This window comes from Chionomys nivalis, chromosome 4 (genome assembly GCF_950005125.1).
Source record: "Chionomys nivalis chromosome 4, mChiNiv1.1, whole genome shotgun sequence".
Taxonomy (NCBI): domain Eukaryota; kingdom Metazoa; phylum Chordata; class Mammalia; order Rodentia; family Cricetidae; genus Chionomys; species Chionomys nivalis.
The window spans coordinates 54,558,864-54,578,059 of record NC_080089.1 but is presented as its reverse complement, the minus strand read 5'-3'; the positions used below and the strand labels follow the sequence as shown (position 1 = coordinate 54,578,059).

The following is a 19,196-nucleotide window of genomic DNA, read 5'->3' as shown; positions in this document are numbered from 1 at the left end:
TCACTTTCTTCCGCTCCCAGTTCTTTTCTAATCTGAGGATCACACAAAAAGAATGGTTTCAATTACTGCAGCCAAGGATGATGTCATCTGCTAGTCATTTTATTAGATGAAGAGTAAATGGGTGATCTTAAAGATGAAGAGCTACAATTTTGTCTCCTTGCCTCTCCTGGCTGCTCTCTAGAGAAGTTTCAGGTAGACTATTGAAAGTAATTTGTATTCCATGTGTTCAGAAAAATAGGTTTATGATCTAAAAATATTCATATATACATTCATACATACATACATAATTAATGCAGTTTTTTACTTTGTATTCAAGGCTTCAAAGATTAGCCAAAGATCTTGTAAAACAACTTCAAGTACAAGACAGCGGCTCCTGGGCAAACAATAAGGCTTCAGCTTTGGATCGGACCCTTGGTGAGATTGCTAGAATACTGGAGAAGGAGGTATGTAACAAGCCTTTGCTGCCTAACCCTTGCTCTTTGTGATAATTTCTCACTGTGGCAGGAAACATAGCAGAATTTGTGTCTTTCTTCTGTGTTGTTAAAAACTAGTCAATAGCCGGGTGGTGGCGGCGCACGCCTTTAATCCCACCACTTGGGAGGCAGATGCAGGCGGATCTTTGTGAGTTTGAGACCAGCCTGGTCTACAAGAGCTAGTTCCAGGACAGGCTCCAAAACCACAGAGAAACCCTGTCTCGGAAAAAACAAACAAACAAACAAACAAAAAAACTAGTCAATAATTGATAGATAATTTTAAATTCTTGTTCTTTTTGTTTTGTTCTAACTTGTTTTCCTTTCTTGGTTAAATTGTAATTGAAACATGGTTTTCTGTGATGATTTTCCCCTTATAAGTAGATGAAATTGTTTAATGAGGAGTGGTAACTATGCAGACCTATAATTTTATGGCAGAAAATACAAAACTTTGAATTTTATAGCTTATAAATTACAACCAAATAAAATGCCAATTTTCTCTCCATTTTGGACAGAAAATTTGGCAGTTTTCTTTAATAATTTAAGGGTTACTGCCAGGTGATAGTGGCACACACCTTTAATCCCAGCACTTGGGAGGCAGAGGCAGTCAGATCTCTGTGAGTTCAAGGCCAGCCTGGTCTACAAGAGCTAGTTCCAGGACAGGCCCCAAACCTACAGAGAAATGATGCCTCAAAACAAAAACAAAAATAGTTACTTATTATTTCATCAACACTTTAAAATCCATAATGACTTTACTGCACAAAGAAGAAAAATATTACATGTATAAAAAGATATAAAGTTCTGTATAATAATTTCAATAACATGTCACTTTATTTTCCTCTAGTCCTTTTATTGTGCTTTTACCCCCATTATCTGGTTAATTTCATACTTCCTCATGGCTTTAAATTTTTTAAATGATTTTTAAAATTTGTTTTGAAAATTTCATACTGTGATTACATCATTTCCTTGAAACTGAGTGATAGTATCACAAGTTAATAATTAACATTTAGATTAAATCTCATTTTTCATTTAAAGTAATGTTTGTAATTATTAGGAGCTAAAATGCCCCTAATAAAAATTTTGTATTTTCTAGACTTGAAATGTACTATGCAGTACTTGATATAAACAGAATTACGTAGTAATAAAAATGGCCTCGGAAAGCCTGTGACATCACCACTTAAGAGATAAATTGTTGCCAGTATAGTTGTAGTTCCTAGAAATAACTTCCTCACTTATCCCCCGCTTCCTCTTAGGTAAACTGTGTAGAGTAGAAGGTACATCATTTCCTTGTTTCAAAAATACTTTTATTGCTTTGTCATACAAGGTTTTTTCTTCTTAAATAATATACCAAGCAATCTTCCTTGTTTTCCTTCTATAAAATATACCATAGACCTATGTTATTGGTCCAATCTGTGTTGTTTTAGTTTTATTATCTTGTAAGTGTAACTGGAATATTTTCATTCATCTTCTGTATTACAAAGTACTTGATTGTGTTCGCACTATATTTTATCCATTTTTCAGACATCAGAGTCCCTTGAGGACTTGTTAAAACACATATTGGATTTCTGATTTAGTAGATTTAGGGTGGGTCCCCAAGAATTTTAATGTCTAATATATTCCCATGAGATGATGGTGATACTTGTCCAAAAACCTTATTTTGAGAATCACTGCTGTAGGCTGGGGTATGTGCCTTCGGTGTGGAATTGTTGAGTTCTCAGGTATGTGAATGAGCAGCCTTTATGCTAAGTTGCACTTTGACATAGATAGTACAGTCCTTCAAAGGCTCCAACAGCCGCATATTCAGTACTGCTATGTGCAGAAAAACGCAGTGACTTCCTCTCTAAAATATTCTTTCAGGGTGTCGGAGAGCTCATAAACTGGTAGTTGTCAGCATGTATTAGGTAAATTATTTCAAAGTTTGATATGTCAGAAGAAAAAAATGCCATATACTGAAATTTGAATTAAAGAGTATTTGCTTAAAGATACCACTGTTGTAGCTAATCTCAGAAAAAGTATTTCATATTGAATTATTCAAAGAATTTTTCAGTAAAATGTTAACATAATCTATATAAAAAGTATTTAGTATAGATGTCTAAATAAGATTATTTAATGCACAATGGGGCAATTTACCAGAATACCACTGATTTCATATAATTTAATGGAGAAAAAAATGTTGTCTGGCTCCCAGTCTAAATGGTCTGTGTCGGAAACCTGCTGTGAAGATGTCCACAGAGCACACACTGCAGGACCACCTAAGAGTGTAAAATGAGCTGCAGAACCGACCCTTCAGATGCTTTGATGACTAAATTCCTTTTCACCTGGCCAAGACACACTCGCTTTACACAGACCTGTGTCCTGTGGAACTGCACTGACATTGCAGTGCAGTCCAGCTGACTACGTTTATAATCCAGGGCTAGGAATTGTAAATAACCTTTCCTTTTATTGGGAAAATTGTCTGGAGTAACAGAACCCCAGGAAGGATTTGAAGACGGCCTGTCAGTGACAGGACTGGGACTGGTGGCGGGACTGGTGACTCCTGAGCACATCTTCACTGTTCTCTTAACAGACCCCAAAGCACTAGTACTTTCTATTACTGCTGTGACATAATAAATTTATAATTTTTTTCTGAGGTTCTGAGAGATATAGAGCTAATAGCTCAAATTTATTCTCAAAACCTCTCTTGTCTTGGAAGCAATCAGAAATAAAGAACTCCTAGGATTTTCAGGTCTTCTCAGGCTTTTGCAGTTCTTTCTGTTCATACGTGAACAGTGGATAAATTTATTGCATGTGTTATTCTATTAAAAATATGTAGCAACTTCCTTGTATATATAGATGTTGGTCTTGAAAGTATTTCTGTCAACTCTCTCAAAAACAATTTTTAATGGTGAAGGGGATTTTCTTTAAAGAACTGTAATGCCAAAGCAAGAGAAAAAAACTTCTAAAGCTGTGCTTCTGAGTGCCCATAAGCGTGTGCCAGCCGGGGGGCAAATGGAAAAAAACAGTAAGTCTAGGCTGCGAAGGTATATGAGGTCTAATAGAAGATTTTCCTCCATAATAGACTACTCCACAAATAATGGACATTTTATCTACTGTCAGGGAACCATGAAGAAGGCATATTGGCATAGCACAAAACTTATAACCTAAAAGATACTTGAAATCCCATTTCATGTCACTTTTTTTTTAATTTTAATTGGTTAATTCAGTTTCAACTGGTCTGAGATCTAGGAAGTGACATCCTTAGTGGTAAAATAAATACAGATATTTCATCTTAGGCCTCAGATAATTTCTTTTTTACTACATTATTTATTTGCATGTGGGTGTGTAGATGAGAGGACAACTTGAGGGAGTTGGGTCTCTCCACCATGTTGTGTAGTAGTGTGGAGCGGCAGGGCTCCTGAGGGTTGGCCTATCAAATGGGCCTAGACAGTTTCTTTATTAATTAACCAATGAAAGCAACAGATTAGAAAGAAATCACTCCCACATCAATGTTGGTTCCAGGGATGGAACTCGGGTTGTTAGGCTTTGCTGTAAGTGTCTTTTCCAGCTGTGCCATCTCACTGACCTACCTCAGATAACTTCTGTTGATTTGAGAAGGATATACAGATAAATGCATCAAAGAAAATTATGCAAACTGTGCTGATTCAAACAAGAAGCAGCAGCCACGACATTACATACAGGCATTACCATTCCCGGTTGGGGCTGCAGAGTTACACTAGTAGGCTGTTAAAGAAACGAAATATAGTTTGAAAATACCTGCAGGAATGAAATTAGCAGTAGTGATAGAGTAGACCTAACCTCCCACTGATGACAATAACACAAGACAAAGGCAAAATATAAATGAGTTGAATTGTTGAAAAGGTAATGAATTCCTGGGTTGAGTTAGGTAGGAGACTCAGAAGATGTAGGCAAGACTCAGCAGTATTGATGACATATTTGTTAAATTTGCAGAGAAATCTCTGGAGTCCTAGAACATAAATGTTCAAGACTGAAGAAAACCTTATTTTTGAATTAGACTTTTCCAAGAGTATTCGAACAGAGCTGATAGGTGGACAGTTTATCTATCATTGCAGAGCCAGCACTAAGCTCTCTGTCTTTAAGTTGATTAGAGAATTGCAAATCACTGCAAAAAGACCTAAATGATTGTGAGTTGCTAGTGGTTACTAGCATAAGTGTAACAGAAGCAAATGCAAAATTTACTCTGGATAATGATAGTAACAGTCTTGATTTCAAATAATTTCAACAAAATTTCCAAATAGAGTATTGCACAGTAAAATAATTAGGCATGGCAGAAATAAAAATCAATATAAGCAGACTACCAACTCTGCATAACTGCTTATCAAATGTAAGGGCAAATTACATTTGTTCTTAAAGACATGTAGCATGTTTAAGAGAAATGGACATTTGAGATCTGAGGATTGTAGTAATCAAAAATAATAGTAATTAAAATAGTAATCAAAATTGTAATCCAGACTAAGCTTGTAAAACGAAAAAAAGGTAGAGAAAAATAAAAGAAGAGCATAAATAATATGATGCATAGTGAATATTTTAGGTTTTTTGTACAACACTCTAGGGCAGGGATTCTCAACCTTCTTATGCTGCAGCCCTTTACTACACATCCTCATGTTATGATGACTAACAATAAGAATATTTTATTGACACTTCGAAACTATTAGTTTTCCTACTGTTAAGAATTATAATGTAAATATCTGCTATGCAACACCTGGTGTTGAGAACCATTGCTCTAGAAGAAGAGACTAGGACAGAAATAACACTTGAAGTAATTTTTACTAAGAATGTTCCAAGAACTCCAAGATTCACTGTGAAGTCCATTGAACTCATAATAAAGAGGATGGGAGAATCTACCCATAAGCCATTATCATCCACAAACTTGGATTCAGAATTCCTAAGCAGAATTTTAGCAAACTGAATCCTGAAATATGTATGTGTGTGTGTGTTAAGTGGGAAAAAGGTGTTTTAGAATAAAGCTGAGTTGATTGAAGATTCTCACATTTGGCTTAATGCTGGAAAGTTAAATTAACAAAAGAAAACACAGTCATTTGAGAAATATAATGAAAGAATTTGCTAAATTGTATACCAAGTCATTATAAGGATCTATGGTAAACCATGATGTGATTAAGTCTAAATTTCCTCAGTCTGACAAAATATGTCTACAAAAAGTTATATCAAGGGGCTGGAGAGATGGCTCAGAGGTTAGGAGCAGTGACTGTTCTTCCAGAGGTCCTGAGTTCAGTTCCCAGCAACCATATGGTGGCTCACAACCATCTGTAATGAGATCTGGTGCCTTCTTCTGGCCTGCAGCATACATGCAGGGAAAACTCTGTATATATAATTAATAAATATTTTTTTTTAAAGTTATATCAAAATCATACTAGTAAAGTGTTCTTAAAATGTCTCATTTAAAATTGGGAACAAAAAGGGAATGCCTGCTGCTACTACTTCTCAAGGATTACTTATCAGAAAAAAAGAAAAGTTTTAAGATTTTGAGGGAAAAAAAGAATCTTTATTAGCTAATAATGGAATTGTACATGAATTATTACATAAAAAATTATTATAACTGGCAAGTTTATAGTAAGGACACTAGATATAAGGATAATATGAAAATCAATTACATTGATAATATCAGCATATGACATATCTAGGAATAAAACTTAATTTACTATTATTTTTAATTTTTCTCCAAACTGATTTGTGCATTCAATGAAATCCCAGTTAAAATCTAAATTTCATGTTGTGAAAGTTGAAATAATTAAGAATTTTTAAATTTATATTTATTACTGTGTATACTCATGTATATGCATTGTCAAGACAAGAGGGCAGCTTGTATGGGTAGGCTTTCTCATGTGGATCCTAGAGGTCACACTCAGCTCATCAGACTCTGTAAGCACCTTAATCCGAGGACCATCTCACCAGCCCTAATGGGATTTTTTTTTTAAATAAATTTTTGTTGAGCTCTACATTTTTCTCTGCTCTGCTCCCTTTCTCTCCCCTCCCCTTCAATCCTCTCCCAAGGTCCCAGTGCTCCCAATTTACTCAGGAGATCTTGTCTTTTTCTGCTACCCATGTAGATTAGATCCATGTATGTCTCTCTTGGGTCTTCATTGTTGTGGAGGTTCTCTGGGATTGTGATTTGTGGGCTGGTTTTCTTTGCTTTATGTTTTAAAGCCTTTTATGAGCGAGTAAATGTGATAATTGTCTTTCTGTGTCTGGGTTACCTCACTCAAAATAATGTTTTCTAGCTCTATCCATTTTCCTGCAAAATTTAAGAGTCATTTTTTCTGCTGTATAGTACTCCATTGGGTAAATGTACCACATTTTCCTTATCCATTCTTTAGTTGAGGGGCATTTAAGTTGTCTCCAGGTTCTGGCTATGACAAACAGTGCTGCTATGAACATAGTTGAGCACATGTCCTTGTGGCATGATTGAGCATCCTTTCGCTATATACCATATGTACCCAAAAGTGGTATTACTGGAGCTTGAGGAAGGTTGTTTCCTAATTTTCTGAGAAATCTCTATACTGATATCCAAAGGGGCTATACCAGCTTGCATTCCCACTAACGATGCAGAAGTGTTCCCTTTTCCCCACAACCTCTCCAGCACAAGTTGCCATCAGTGTTTTTGATCTTGGCCACTCTTACTGGTGTAAGATGGAATCTCAGAGTTGTTTTGATTTGCATTTCTCTGGTGACTAAGGATGTTGAACATTTCCTTAAGTGTCTCTCAGCCATTTTAGATTTCTCTCTTGAGAGTTCTCTGTTTAGGTCTGTACTCCATTTTTTTTATTTGATTATTTGTTCTTTTGATGACCAATTTCTTGAGTTCTTTGTATATTTTAGAGGTCAGACCTCTGTCTGATGTGGGGTTAGTCAAGATCTTTTCCCATTCTGTAGGCTCTCATTTTATCTTGTTGACCATGTCCTTTCCTTTACAGAAGCTTTTCAGTTTCAGGAGGTCCCATTTATTAATTATTTCTGTCAGTGCCTGTGCTGCTGGGGTTACATTTAGGAAGTGGTCTCCTGTGCCAGTGCGTTCAAGTGTACTTCCCACTTTCTCTTCTATAAGGTTCAGTGCGGCTGGCTTTATGTTGAGGTCTTTGATCCATTTGGACTTGAGTTTTGTGCATGGTGATATATATGGATCTATTTTTATTCTTCTACATGTTGATATTCAGTTATGCCAGCACCATTTGTTAAATATGCTTTCTTTTTTCCATTTGATATTTTTTTGCTTCTTTGTCAAAACTCAGGTGGTCAAAGATGTGTGGATTAATATCCGGGTCTTCTATTCAGTTTCATTGGTCCTCCTGTCTGTTTTTATGCCAATACCAGGCTGTCTTCAGTTCTGTAGGTCTGTAGTAGAGTTTGAAGTCAGGGATTGTGATGCCTCCAGAAGTTCTCTTATTGTCAGGATAGTTTTGGCTATCCTGGGTTTTTTGCTTTTCCATATGAAGTTGAGTACTTTTGAGGTCTGTGAAGAATTTTGCTGGGATTTTGATGGGCATTGCATTGAATCTGTAGAATGCTTTTGATAAGATTGCCATTTTTAGTATGCTAATTCTACCTACCCAAGAGCATGAGAGCTCTTTCCACTTTCTGGTGTCTTCTTCAATTTCTTTCTTCAAATATTTAAAGTTCTTGTCATACAAGTCTTCCACTTGTTTCGTTAGAGTTACTCCAAGATATTTTATGCTATTTTGTGGATATTGTGAAGGGTGATGTTTCTCTGATTTCTTTCTCAGCCCTTTATCATCTGTGTACAGGAGGGCTATTGATTTTTTTTTTTGAGTTAATCTTGTATACTGCTACATTACTAAACGTGTTTATGAGTCTTAGAAGTTGCTTGATAGAATTTTTGGGGTCATTTATGTATACTATCATATCATCAGCAAACAGTGAGAGTTTGACTTTTTCCTTTCCAATTTGTATCCCCTTGATCTTCTTTTGGTGTCTTATTGCTCTAGCTAGGACCTCAAGAACTCAGTGGAATCGCTGCGAGTTTCTCTTCATTTAGTTTGATGTTGGCTGTTGGCTTGCTGTATATTGCCTGAAGTTATTTTTTAGGTCATTTTCTTCTGCTTCATCTATATTTGGTTGTTCAAGTCTTGTTGTTGTAGGGTTTTACTGGTGTTGTGTTGCTCTTTGTGGTGTTGTGTGTGTTCTTACCTTTTCAACTCATCTTTTAGTCTAATAGGTGCGGTTGTTGGGACTGTGATTCTGGTGATTAATCTTCTAGATGCCAGTGAATCCAAGGCTCAGATGGTTGCTCCTCATGGTACAGTCAGTGCCACGGTTTTAGTTACCTCGCTGGTCACTCTGTGTTCCTGGAGGTCGCTCAGAACTTCCAGGCTTTGCTCCACTCCCTTGGAGTTTGCTGTTTCAGGCTTACTCTTGTCTAGGTTATTAGCTCAGACCTGTTTCTGTAAATGTCCCTGAACTGGTTCTGCTCCTGCTTACCTGGAGCTTGCTTTCTCAGGCCCCTTCAGCCTAGGTAGCTGGTTCAGTCCCATTCCTGTGGAATTTGTTGTGTCAGGCCTGCTCCAGCCCAAGGTGGAGTTCATTGCCTCAGGTCTACTTTGGCTTTGACCTTTTTCTATAAATCCTGGTCTGGATCTACTCCTGAAAATGTCCATGGCTTGGAATTGGTCCTTCAAAGGTCTCTGGCTCTGATCTACCCCTTTGGAGTTCCCAGGCAGTTCCCAGGCTCGGGTGTGCCTAGTCCTGCAGAGGACCTGGCTCAGGCTTACTCTCTCAGAGGTCCCAGACTCACACTCACCTGCAGAGATTTCTGGTTCCTGCCTATTTCCTAGGAGGTCCCAGATGCACACGGGGGAATTTTTTTTTTTAACAAAAAAGAATCAAAATGACCAAAACATTTTTAAAAAGTGCTATATGAGGATTTGCTTACCCCAATATCATTATTTACTTTAACTATACAGCTAAGATTGCAAATATGTCTAGTGGATACTGTGATGCAACTGGATAACAGTAATGATTTTCTTACTCGGGTGTCATTACTTACTATAAGAATACAGTAAAGATAGATCATTAGTAGGTACAGTGATCCATCTGGATAGGAGAGATATCTTTTAATGTTCTGTGATACAGTAGGATAGCTATACTTGACAACAACTAATTTAATATGTCAGATTAGCTAATAGGATTTTGAATTCTCCAAACACAAAGAAATACTGTGTGTTCATGGATATATATTTGGATTCTGATCTGATCATTGCACATTATTAACTGTATAGAAATATCAGTGTCTCATAAATACATGCCATCCCTCCTTTCTTCCCTTCCTCCCTCCCTTCCTTCCTTCCTGATTGATTGAGACAGGGTCTCACTAAGTAGCCCTGGTTGGGCTGGAACCTACTGCTATGTAAACCATGCTGATCTCAAACTCATAGAGATCCACCGGCCTCTGCTGGGATTAAAGGCATAAGCTAGGATGACATAAGCATACTGTGTCAAAAAAATAAAAATATGTATTTTGTAATGCTGAAGTCATTCAGATAATTTGCTAGTAAAGCACACATGGAAAAAAGAATAGAACATAATTGAATTAATTGTTCATTCATATCTACACTAGATATGTAACATGTGACATACATACATGAAAAAAAGAAAGCATCACAAATCATCAGAATGTGTGTTCCAATTAAAAAATATATACTTTGGAATGCTGGGGAGATGTCTCAGCAGTTAAGAGCACTGACTACTCTTTCAGAGGCCCGAGTTCCTTTCCCAGAACCATGTGTGACTCAAGTTCCAGAGGATCTGCCATGCAAGTGGTACACCCATTCACACCAAAATAAAAGTAAATTCCAAAAATCATACTGTTTGAACTAAGGTGATGGATTAGAATTTCCATCTTGCAACTGGGAATTAGAAGAGTCAGAATGAAAAAGGAGAAACTATAATCTGAGGAAGAGAGATTGAAAGTCAAGAGAAAGCTAACAAGATATCTAAAAAGAACAGAGAAACAGAAAGGCAGTACAGAGAACAGTAGAAAATAGTCCACAGTTCCACTCCTACTCTCCTGAGAAGGAGAAGGTAAAGCTTCCAGCAAAAGAAGCCTCCAGAGTTCAGCAACAGCAGATTGTCCTGGTAACATCAGACTGGTGATCCAACAAAAGGAACCCTGACTTCTTGGGGCCCAGAAATCCAATGACTGGGTTTTACCTGAGAGTGACATTTGTGTGGCAGAGTAGTAATGAAGTTAGAAATCCACTCCCCCAACCCCACAAAATATCTCACAGACCTGAAGTCAGGTCCCATTTTGTGAAAGATCTCAACTATTTTAGGAACCTGAAAACAGGATCAGCCACAAGTCAGGTGTAACATGAAGGGCCAGACCTGCTTGTTGGGGTTTCTGTCCTGTCCAGTACCCTACAACTGTTTATCCCCAAAGAAAATCACACATAGGACTCCATAAATTATAAGCTGATTGGCCCATTAGCTCTAGCCTCTCACTGGCTAACTCTCACATCTTGATTAACCCATTTTTCTGATCTATGTTAGCTATGTGGCTCAGTACCTTTTTTCAGTAGGGCAGATCACATCCTGCTGCTTCAGTGGTCTGGGCAGGAGTGGGAAGAATCAACTTCCTCCTTCCCAGAATTCTCCTGTTCTCATTACATCATTTCTACTTCCTGTTTGGTTTTCCCACCTATATTTCCTGCCTGGACAATCAGAGTTTATTTATAACATAATTGACAGAATACAGACAATTCTCCCGCACCAGTCAGGGAGACATCCAGCCACAGTATCCTAGTAGAAGGTGACCTGAGACAGTTTCAGAGAAGGGAGGGTATGGGGCAGATCTACTATGAAAATGTAGAGAGTGAAGATTGAGAGCTCTGGTGGGTACAGTGTTCAGTGGCCCCACATTCTCTAGCCATGGCATCTCGGCCCTAATACCTCTGCTTTACTGCAAAGGCTTTTAGCTCCATTGCCTGTGAGCTGGCCAGTCTTATGTCAACTTGACATACAAACTAGAATTAACTGGGGCTGGAGAGATGGCTCAGGGGGTTAAAAGCATTGGCTGCTCTTTCAGAGGACCTGGGTTCAATTCACAGCAACCACATGGTAGCTCACAACCATCTATAATAGGATCTAATGACCTCTTCTGGCATGCAAAACACTCATACAGAAAATATAAATAAATAGAAATTAAAAAACAAAAGGAAACAACAAAAAAACTGGAGTATCTGAAAGGAAGGAACCTCAATTGAGAAAAAAAAGTCTTCATAAGATCCAGCTGTAAGCCATTTTCTTAATTAGTGGTTGATAGGGGAGGGCCTAGCCCATTGTGGGTGGTTCCATCCCTGCGTTGATGGTCCTAAGTTCTATAAGAAGCAGTCTGAGTAATCCTTGAGGAGCAAGCCAGTAAGCAGCACCCTTCCATGGCCTCTGCATCAGCTCCTGCCCCCAGGTTCTTGTTTGAGTTTCTATCTGGACTTCCTTTGATGATGAACAGGGTTGTGGAAGTGTAAGCCTAATAAGCCCTTTCCTCCCCCAGTTTCTTTGGTCATAGTGTTTCATTATTACAGTAATAGTAACCCTAAGACACCCTCTTATCTGTGAATTACTGTGTAGCTATTAACTCTATGCCCATGACTAGTATTTCACCTTCCAGAGCTACATTCCTGCAGTGTGTGGTAGGACTGTGAACTATGAGCCCAAGTTTGACAAATTATTTATTTCCACTTGTTCTCCCCTCAGTGTACTGCTGGGCAGCAAGTAAAAGTACTCAGATGGGCACACAGAATGCCTGGTGCCTTTAAGTGCAGAAATCAGAAATCAGTACTTTGCTTCCTGTACCTTCTGAGGCACTCATGGGACACCTCTTGGTTTGGACATTTGCTTTTTCTAGAGTATACAAACCAGCATGCCTCTGGGACAAGTGAGAATCTTCTTAGTCCACAGACCACAAAGCTCTTTGAGTCAGCTGGTTCTTGATATGTAGTTAAAGGATGCTTCTGAAATAAATGACTCTGACACTGACAATAAACCCTTGATCTGCCCCACTGACAGCCTACATACAGTACCAGCCTGCATCGTGAGAATACTGAACATAATAAACTCCAACTCTGGCCCTCTAACCTACCCCCAGCTACTGGTAGATTCAGTTCCAGAGGCCCCAAAGGGAAGTGTTTCTAAATGTTTTGTTTGTTTGTTTGGTTGGTTGGTTGGTTGGTTGGTGTTTTGTTGTTGTTGCTGCTGTTTGGTTTTTCAAGACAAGGATTCTCTGTGTAACTAACTCTTGTAGGCCAGGCTGGCCTTGAACTCACAGTGATCCTGGGATTAAAGGCATGCACCACCACCACCCGGCCCCCAAATGTAATTTTATATATTTTTTTCTTAAAGATTTATTTATTTAATGTTTATTAGTGTTTTGTCTGAACATTTGTCAGATCCCCTAGAAATGGAATTACAGACAGTTGTGAGCTGGGAATTGAACCCAGGTCCTTTGGAAGAGCAGTCAGTGCTCTTAACCTCTGAGCCATCTCTCCAGTCCTCCTTTTAATCTTTTTACTGTTATTCTCAGTGTTATTTCTGCTTTATATTTTGAAGGTTGATAATTCTATTTTGATTTTGTAGTAGGAGCTGTGGGCCTTTTCCCATAGCCCGGCTCCCGCATGGTTAGCTTTATACCCGAAATAACAACACACAAATTCTATTCATTTAAACACTGCTTGGCCCATTTCTATTCATTTGTGTAGCACCCCAAGGTGTGCTTACCAGGAAGATTCTAGCCTACGTCCATCCTGGGTTGGAGCTTTATTGCGTCTGCCGGGGAGAGGGGAGCATGGCGTTTGTCTCTCAGAGGAGCTGCCCTGCATCTGAGCTCACTTCCTCTTCCTCCCAGCATTCTATTCTGTTTACTCCACCCACCTATGTTTTAACCTATGAGGGCCAAGCAGTTTCTTTATTTTTAACCAATGACCTTCCTCCATCATGATTTGTCTTCTTACTTTTGCCTAATTTTATGTAACTTTTCTTTATTTTGTTATCACAATTTCATCTCTTGCTCTTTTCCCCTTTACCATATCTTTTTATATTTTTTCTTTTTTCTCCTCCCTTACTTCCCCCATTTTTGTACACCATGTTTATTTGATTCTTTTGTTATTATTACCTTTACTGTTGTTAATGAACTTCATAGTTTATTATGTATACTTTTGTTGTTTCCTTTTCTGTGGTTATTGAAGAAAATACTGAAATACAGAAAATGTATTCAGTAAAATTGAAGTTTTCCCAAATCTAGGGAAAGAAATGGACATCCAAGTACAGGAATAATTTAGAGCCCCAAATACACATGACCAGAAAATAGCCACTTTGCATTGTTTTACAGTTAAAATTCCTAAGAACAGAACCAAGATCAAGTATGCAAGAGAAGTGTGCCAATAGGTATGGAATAATATCACACCTTTCAGCAACAACTAAATGCCAAGAGAGCTCAGATTAATGCCATGCTCTAAAACATGGTCACAGCCAACAAGACCATGATGTCCAACAAAATTATTCTTTAAAGTCAAAGGAGAAATAAAGACTTTCCATGATAAGTAGAAACTAAAGCAGTCGTGGCCATTTATTCAAACAGCTTTATAACAAAATATGTGTAAACTGATAGCACACAAATGAGGAGGAAAGAATCACACAATCATAAGTACATGAGGGCAATAATAAGTGTTACAAGAACGAAAAACAATTAGGAAAGAGTCAAACAATAAATCAGTAAACCTCTAGATCAATAAAATGCATATATTTTTCAGTTAGTGTTTCAGTTACTACTCGTTGTCAATTTGAGAGAATCTAAAAGCACCTAGGAGACAGGCCTCTGGGAGTGTCTGTGCAGGATTATGTGGATTAGGTTTATTAAAATGAGAAGACCCATCCTGAATGAGGAGGACACCATTCTCTGTTCTGGGGTCCTATTGTACAGGAAAAGGAGAATGCAAACACCAGCACTATTCATCTCTGTCTGATTGCACATACAGTCTGCCTCTTCAGACTCCTGCCACTGTGATGGTTCCACATTCCTGGCCTGTACCCCAACCTATGAACTAGGATAAACCCTTCATTCTTTAAGTGGCTTTTGTCAGGCATTTGGCCAAATCTACAAGACAGTAACTAATACACATAATAGCACTCAATTTACAAAATGCTAACACTTCAATTCAAGGACATAATATGGTAATAATTGTAGATAATAAAACAAGACATACTGGTTTGCTGTCTGCAAGAAACTCTCAGCTCTATGGTAAATACATACATAGACTAAAAATGAAAGTATCTGAAGTGGAATTCCAAGCGAATGGAATCCTAAAACAAACTTAACTGTATACACTCACATCTGACAAAACAGACCTTAAACAAAATTTATAAGTGATAAAGGTCACTACATAGTAGCAAAGTAAAAAGGTCCTTCAAAATATAGGGTTTTTAAATTTTTACTTATTTTTATCTTATGTGCTTTGGCGTTTTGCCTACATGTATGTCTGTGTGAGAATGTTGAGTCTCCTGGAACTGGAGTTATAGACAGCAACAAGTTGCCATGTGGGGTTCTGGGAATTGAATCCAGGTCCTCTGGAAGAGCAGTCAGTGCTCTTAACCACTGAGCCATCTCTCCAGCGCCAAAATAGAATAAATATAATAGTTTTAAGTGCATCAAACATTGGTATGCCTGGTTTAACAAAACTAATGCCACTGGACATAAAGGGACAGGTCAGTCTAAATATATGATTTCCACACTCCATTTGTCAATACCAGAAACACCCTCTCCCCAGCACCCCCCCCCCCAAAAAATCAATGAACTTGCCACCAAGCATAACAACAAGAGTTTTGGTTCCTATGCCCCACATGGTAGAAAGACAAAACTCATATAAGTTGTCCTTTGACCTTTCCACACATGTGCCATGACATACACACAGCCACCCATATGCACATGCGCATACAAAATAAATAAGTGTTTAATATTTTATACTCAATGCCTTAGGGTTTCTATTGCTGTGAAGAGACACCATGACCATGGTGACTCTTATGAAGGAAAAAGGTTTAATTGGGGTGGCTTACATTTTCAGAGGTAAAGTCCATTATCATCATGGTGTGACATGGTGGCATGCTGGCAGATCTGGTGTTGGATCTGAGAGTCCTTATGTCTTGATTTGGAGGCAACAGGAAGTGATCCATCTCACTGGTCACTGGATGTGTCTTGAACATATATGAGACTTCACAGTGACACACTTCCTCCAACAAGATCTACTTTCCATTAGTGCCACTCTCTTTGGGGGCCATTTTCTTTCATACTACCACACCCAACAAAGAAACTTTAGAGTTAATGTGTATGATAACCAAATGGGGGCTGGGGGTGGGGAAATGACCTTAGTGAACATCTGTAGACTATTCCATACACTAGCTGGAATATGCAGACTCTTCCCAACATCTCATGGAACTACCCTACACTGATGACCTTTTAGGCCATAAAACAGCTCTTAACAAAGGCAGAAAATATGAACTATTTTCTTGTATCTTATGAGCATAATGGATTAAAATTCAAGCAGCAGAAACACAGAAAGATTAATCTATATTCTATAATGATCCATGGAAAGAGTTAGAGATTAGTAGTTAATGATTCATTGAAAGAATCAGCAAAACTTCATAATTCTAGGATCAAATGAATAATTTATCAGAATCTTTGAAATATACTGAAGCAATGCTGAGGGTCATTTATAGCTATAAATGTCTACATTTAAAAATATAACTAATAAAGCCAGTGACATAATTGTTCACTTCAAGGTCTTGAATTAGAAAAAGTCAAATTCAAAATTAAGAAACAGGAAGTATAATAAAGAATGAGACACATACAAATAAAATGGAATTTAACAAGAAAGGTAAATGAAACAAAAAGTTGGTTCTTTAAAAGATTAAACAAGAATGACAAGATCTTAGCCAAACTATACAAATGGAAAACACCCAGTTAGTAAATTTAGCAGAAAAAAAAGAAGATATTATAACAGGGCATTACTGAGTCCAAAATATTATTATGAAACATTTTGAAAGTTATATTCCAGTAAGTTGGAAAATAGAGAAGAAATGGATAAATTGCTAAATACATATGATCAACCCAAATGAAACAAATATAAAGCTCCTGTCTAGGTGCACAGTGGTCAACAACACTAAAGCATTAGTAGGGTTCTTCAACAGAAAATTCCAAGACTAGACCAAGACTGCCAAACAATACCATTCTTTTAAAGGAAATTAACACCAGGGGCTGGAGAGATGGCTCAGCATTTAAGAGCACTGACTGTTCTTCCAGTGGACCCAGGATTGATTTTTAGCATCCACATGGTGGCTCACAGCTGTCTGTAACTTCATTCCCAACGATCTGCTGTCTTCTGGCTGCCACAGGTATCAGTTGTCACATGGTACACAAGTAGTCAAAATACCCATATAAACACAGTATTTTTTTAAAAGAAGAAAATTAACAACAATGCTATATAAACTATTATTTCTTAAACAGTCAGGGAGTTTTTACCAAACTCATTCTACAAAGCAACAAATCCTTAAATTGCAAGGCAAAATAATAGTTTACCAAATGAAAACATAAAACATTATGGCATATCCTTATGCTATAATGAAGCTGATTTCATTCCAGGGTTGCAATGTTGATTTAATACAACAAATATATTAATACAGTGCAGCACAATAATGTAGACAAGTCTTTTGACAAAGTCCAGTTTGTACATGATAAAAAAAAGAAACTAGTGATAGAAAAAATGTGTTTAATATAAAAATTATATATGGGAAATCTGTTGCCAAAATTATACTAAAATGGAAAAAATAAAAATTTCCTCTAAAATAAAGGAGGAAACAAGAGTGTTATTCACTCTTAGTTAGTATAGTGCTACAGTTTTTAAGCAATAAATGGGGGACAAGCAATAAAAACCACAGAGACAGGAAAGAACAAGTCAGATTTCCCTATTGGTCTGATAAGCAGTTTCAGTAGAGTATACAAAATCAAGAACAAAACCCAGGAGCTTGTATATATCAATAGTAAACATACTAGGAGGAGAAATACAATGAATATTGCCATTATGAGAAAGATATCCTCAGAGAAAAACAACAAATGATTAGTTTTTGGTTATCAGAAAAAGAAAATTTCTCTAAAGCTGTTGGAAGAAATGGAAATTAATGCCTCCTCTATGGGAATCATTATGAAAGTTCTTCAAGGAAATAAAAATAGAACTATTGTCTGATACACCTATCCCAATCATGTGGAAATCACACTGCCATAGAGTATAGATAATCTGCCCACCCATCGTATCTTGACCTTGTTTAAAGTGACCACCATCCTGAACCAGCCTTCACTCCATCAACAGATGTCATGAAGGAAAATGGAATTACACCATTTGTAGGAAAATTCATAGTACTGAACAACCTCATGTTAAGCAAAATAATGCAAACTCATAAAAAAGGGTTATATATTCTCTTTCATGTGAAATCTAGAGTAAAAAAAATGTGATAGTAGAAAGGACAGAACGTAGACGATGAGAACTTGGGGGAGGTAGAGTAAGTACAGAAGAAGATTGCGAATGGGATGTGCATATAATAAGCCACATTATTCATGTATAAAAATGTCACAGTATAACCATAATTATTTTTAACAATTAACATATGCTAATAACATGATATAAGGAAAAATGCTACTATAGTGATTTTTATATCCAATTCTTAAAATTAACTTTTAATCCAATGTAGTGGGAGCTGCAGGCTGTGTTCCTGCCACCCCAGCTCCTGGTCGCCTAGCTAGCTTATGCCCCAAAATAACAACACACAAACTGTATTCTTTTAAACACTGCTTGGCCCATCAGCTCTAGCCCTTACTGGCTAATTCTCATATTTTGCCTAACCCATTTTTAGTAATCTGGGTAGCATCAGTCTTACCGGGAAAGATTCAGCATGTCTGACCTAGCTGCTTGCTTCATGGCATCTGGCTCTGAGAGGAGCTGCCCTGCATCTCCCCGGGAGAGGGGAGCATGGCATCTGAGCTCACTTCCTCTTCCTCCCAGCATTCTGTTCTGTTTACTCCACCCACCTATGTTCTAACCTATGAGGACCAAGCAGTTTCTTTATTATTTAACCAATGACCTTCCTCCATCATTTTCCCCTTTTTCTGTTTAAACAAAAAAGGAAGGCTTTAACTTTAACATAGCAAAATTACATATAGCAAAATAGTTATCAAGTAAGAACTACAGTTAAAATATTTACATCTATTTTATCTTTATCATAACTAAGGAAAACTATAACTATCTATTCTTCAACTCCATCAAAGACTCCAGAAAGATACAATATTACCTAAGCAAACAAGAAATAAGAAACTTTCAAACTCTAGAAATGACAGAGACATCTCGCTGCCTTGACAGTCACCCAAAGTTTCTCTGTACCGTTGGGGCATCCATCTTCGGCCTACAGGCCCATAGTATCCAGAGACATTTCCATGAAGCAGGAAATTTCAAAGGCAGTTCAGTCACTATCTGCTGTGTCCTGCAGAATGTCTCGCAGACTCTTTCATGAATCAGGAACCCCAAAAGATCATCTCACCTTTAGGCAATTTCAGTAGTCCTCTCTCTGCGGGTTCTCTGTGTCCAGTTTATACAATAGTCCAGGCAAGAGCAGTTTCTTGCCCAAATGGCTATCAAACTCCAT

At 37.6% G+C, this 19,196-nt stretch overlaps 1 protein-coding gene across 2 annotated transcripts in view; it reads left to right on the top strand.

Moving 5' to 3' along the window:
- Nucleotides 1-19,196, top strand: part of Scaper (S-phase cyclin A associated protein in the ER) — a 372,041-nt gene that overhangs the window by 180,437 nt on the left and 172,408 nt on the right. For both annotated transcript variants that reach the window (XM_057767374.1, XM_057767371.1), the window contains exon 23: nucleotides 317-443. In XM_057767374.1, the coding sequence (XP_057623357.1) occupies nucleotides 317-443 (127 nt within the window). The remainder of the gene's footprint in view (nucleotides 1-316; nucleotides 444-19,196) is intronic.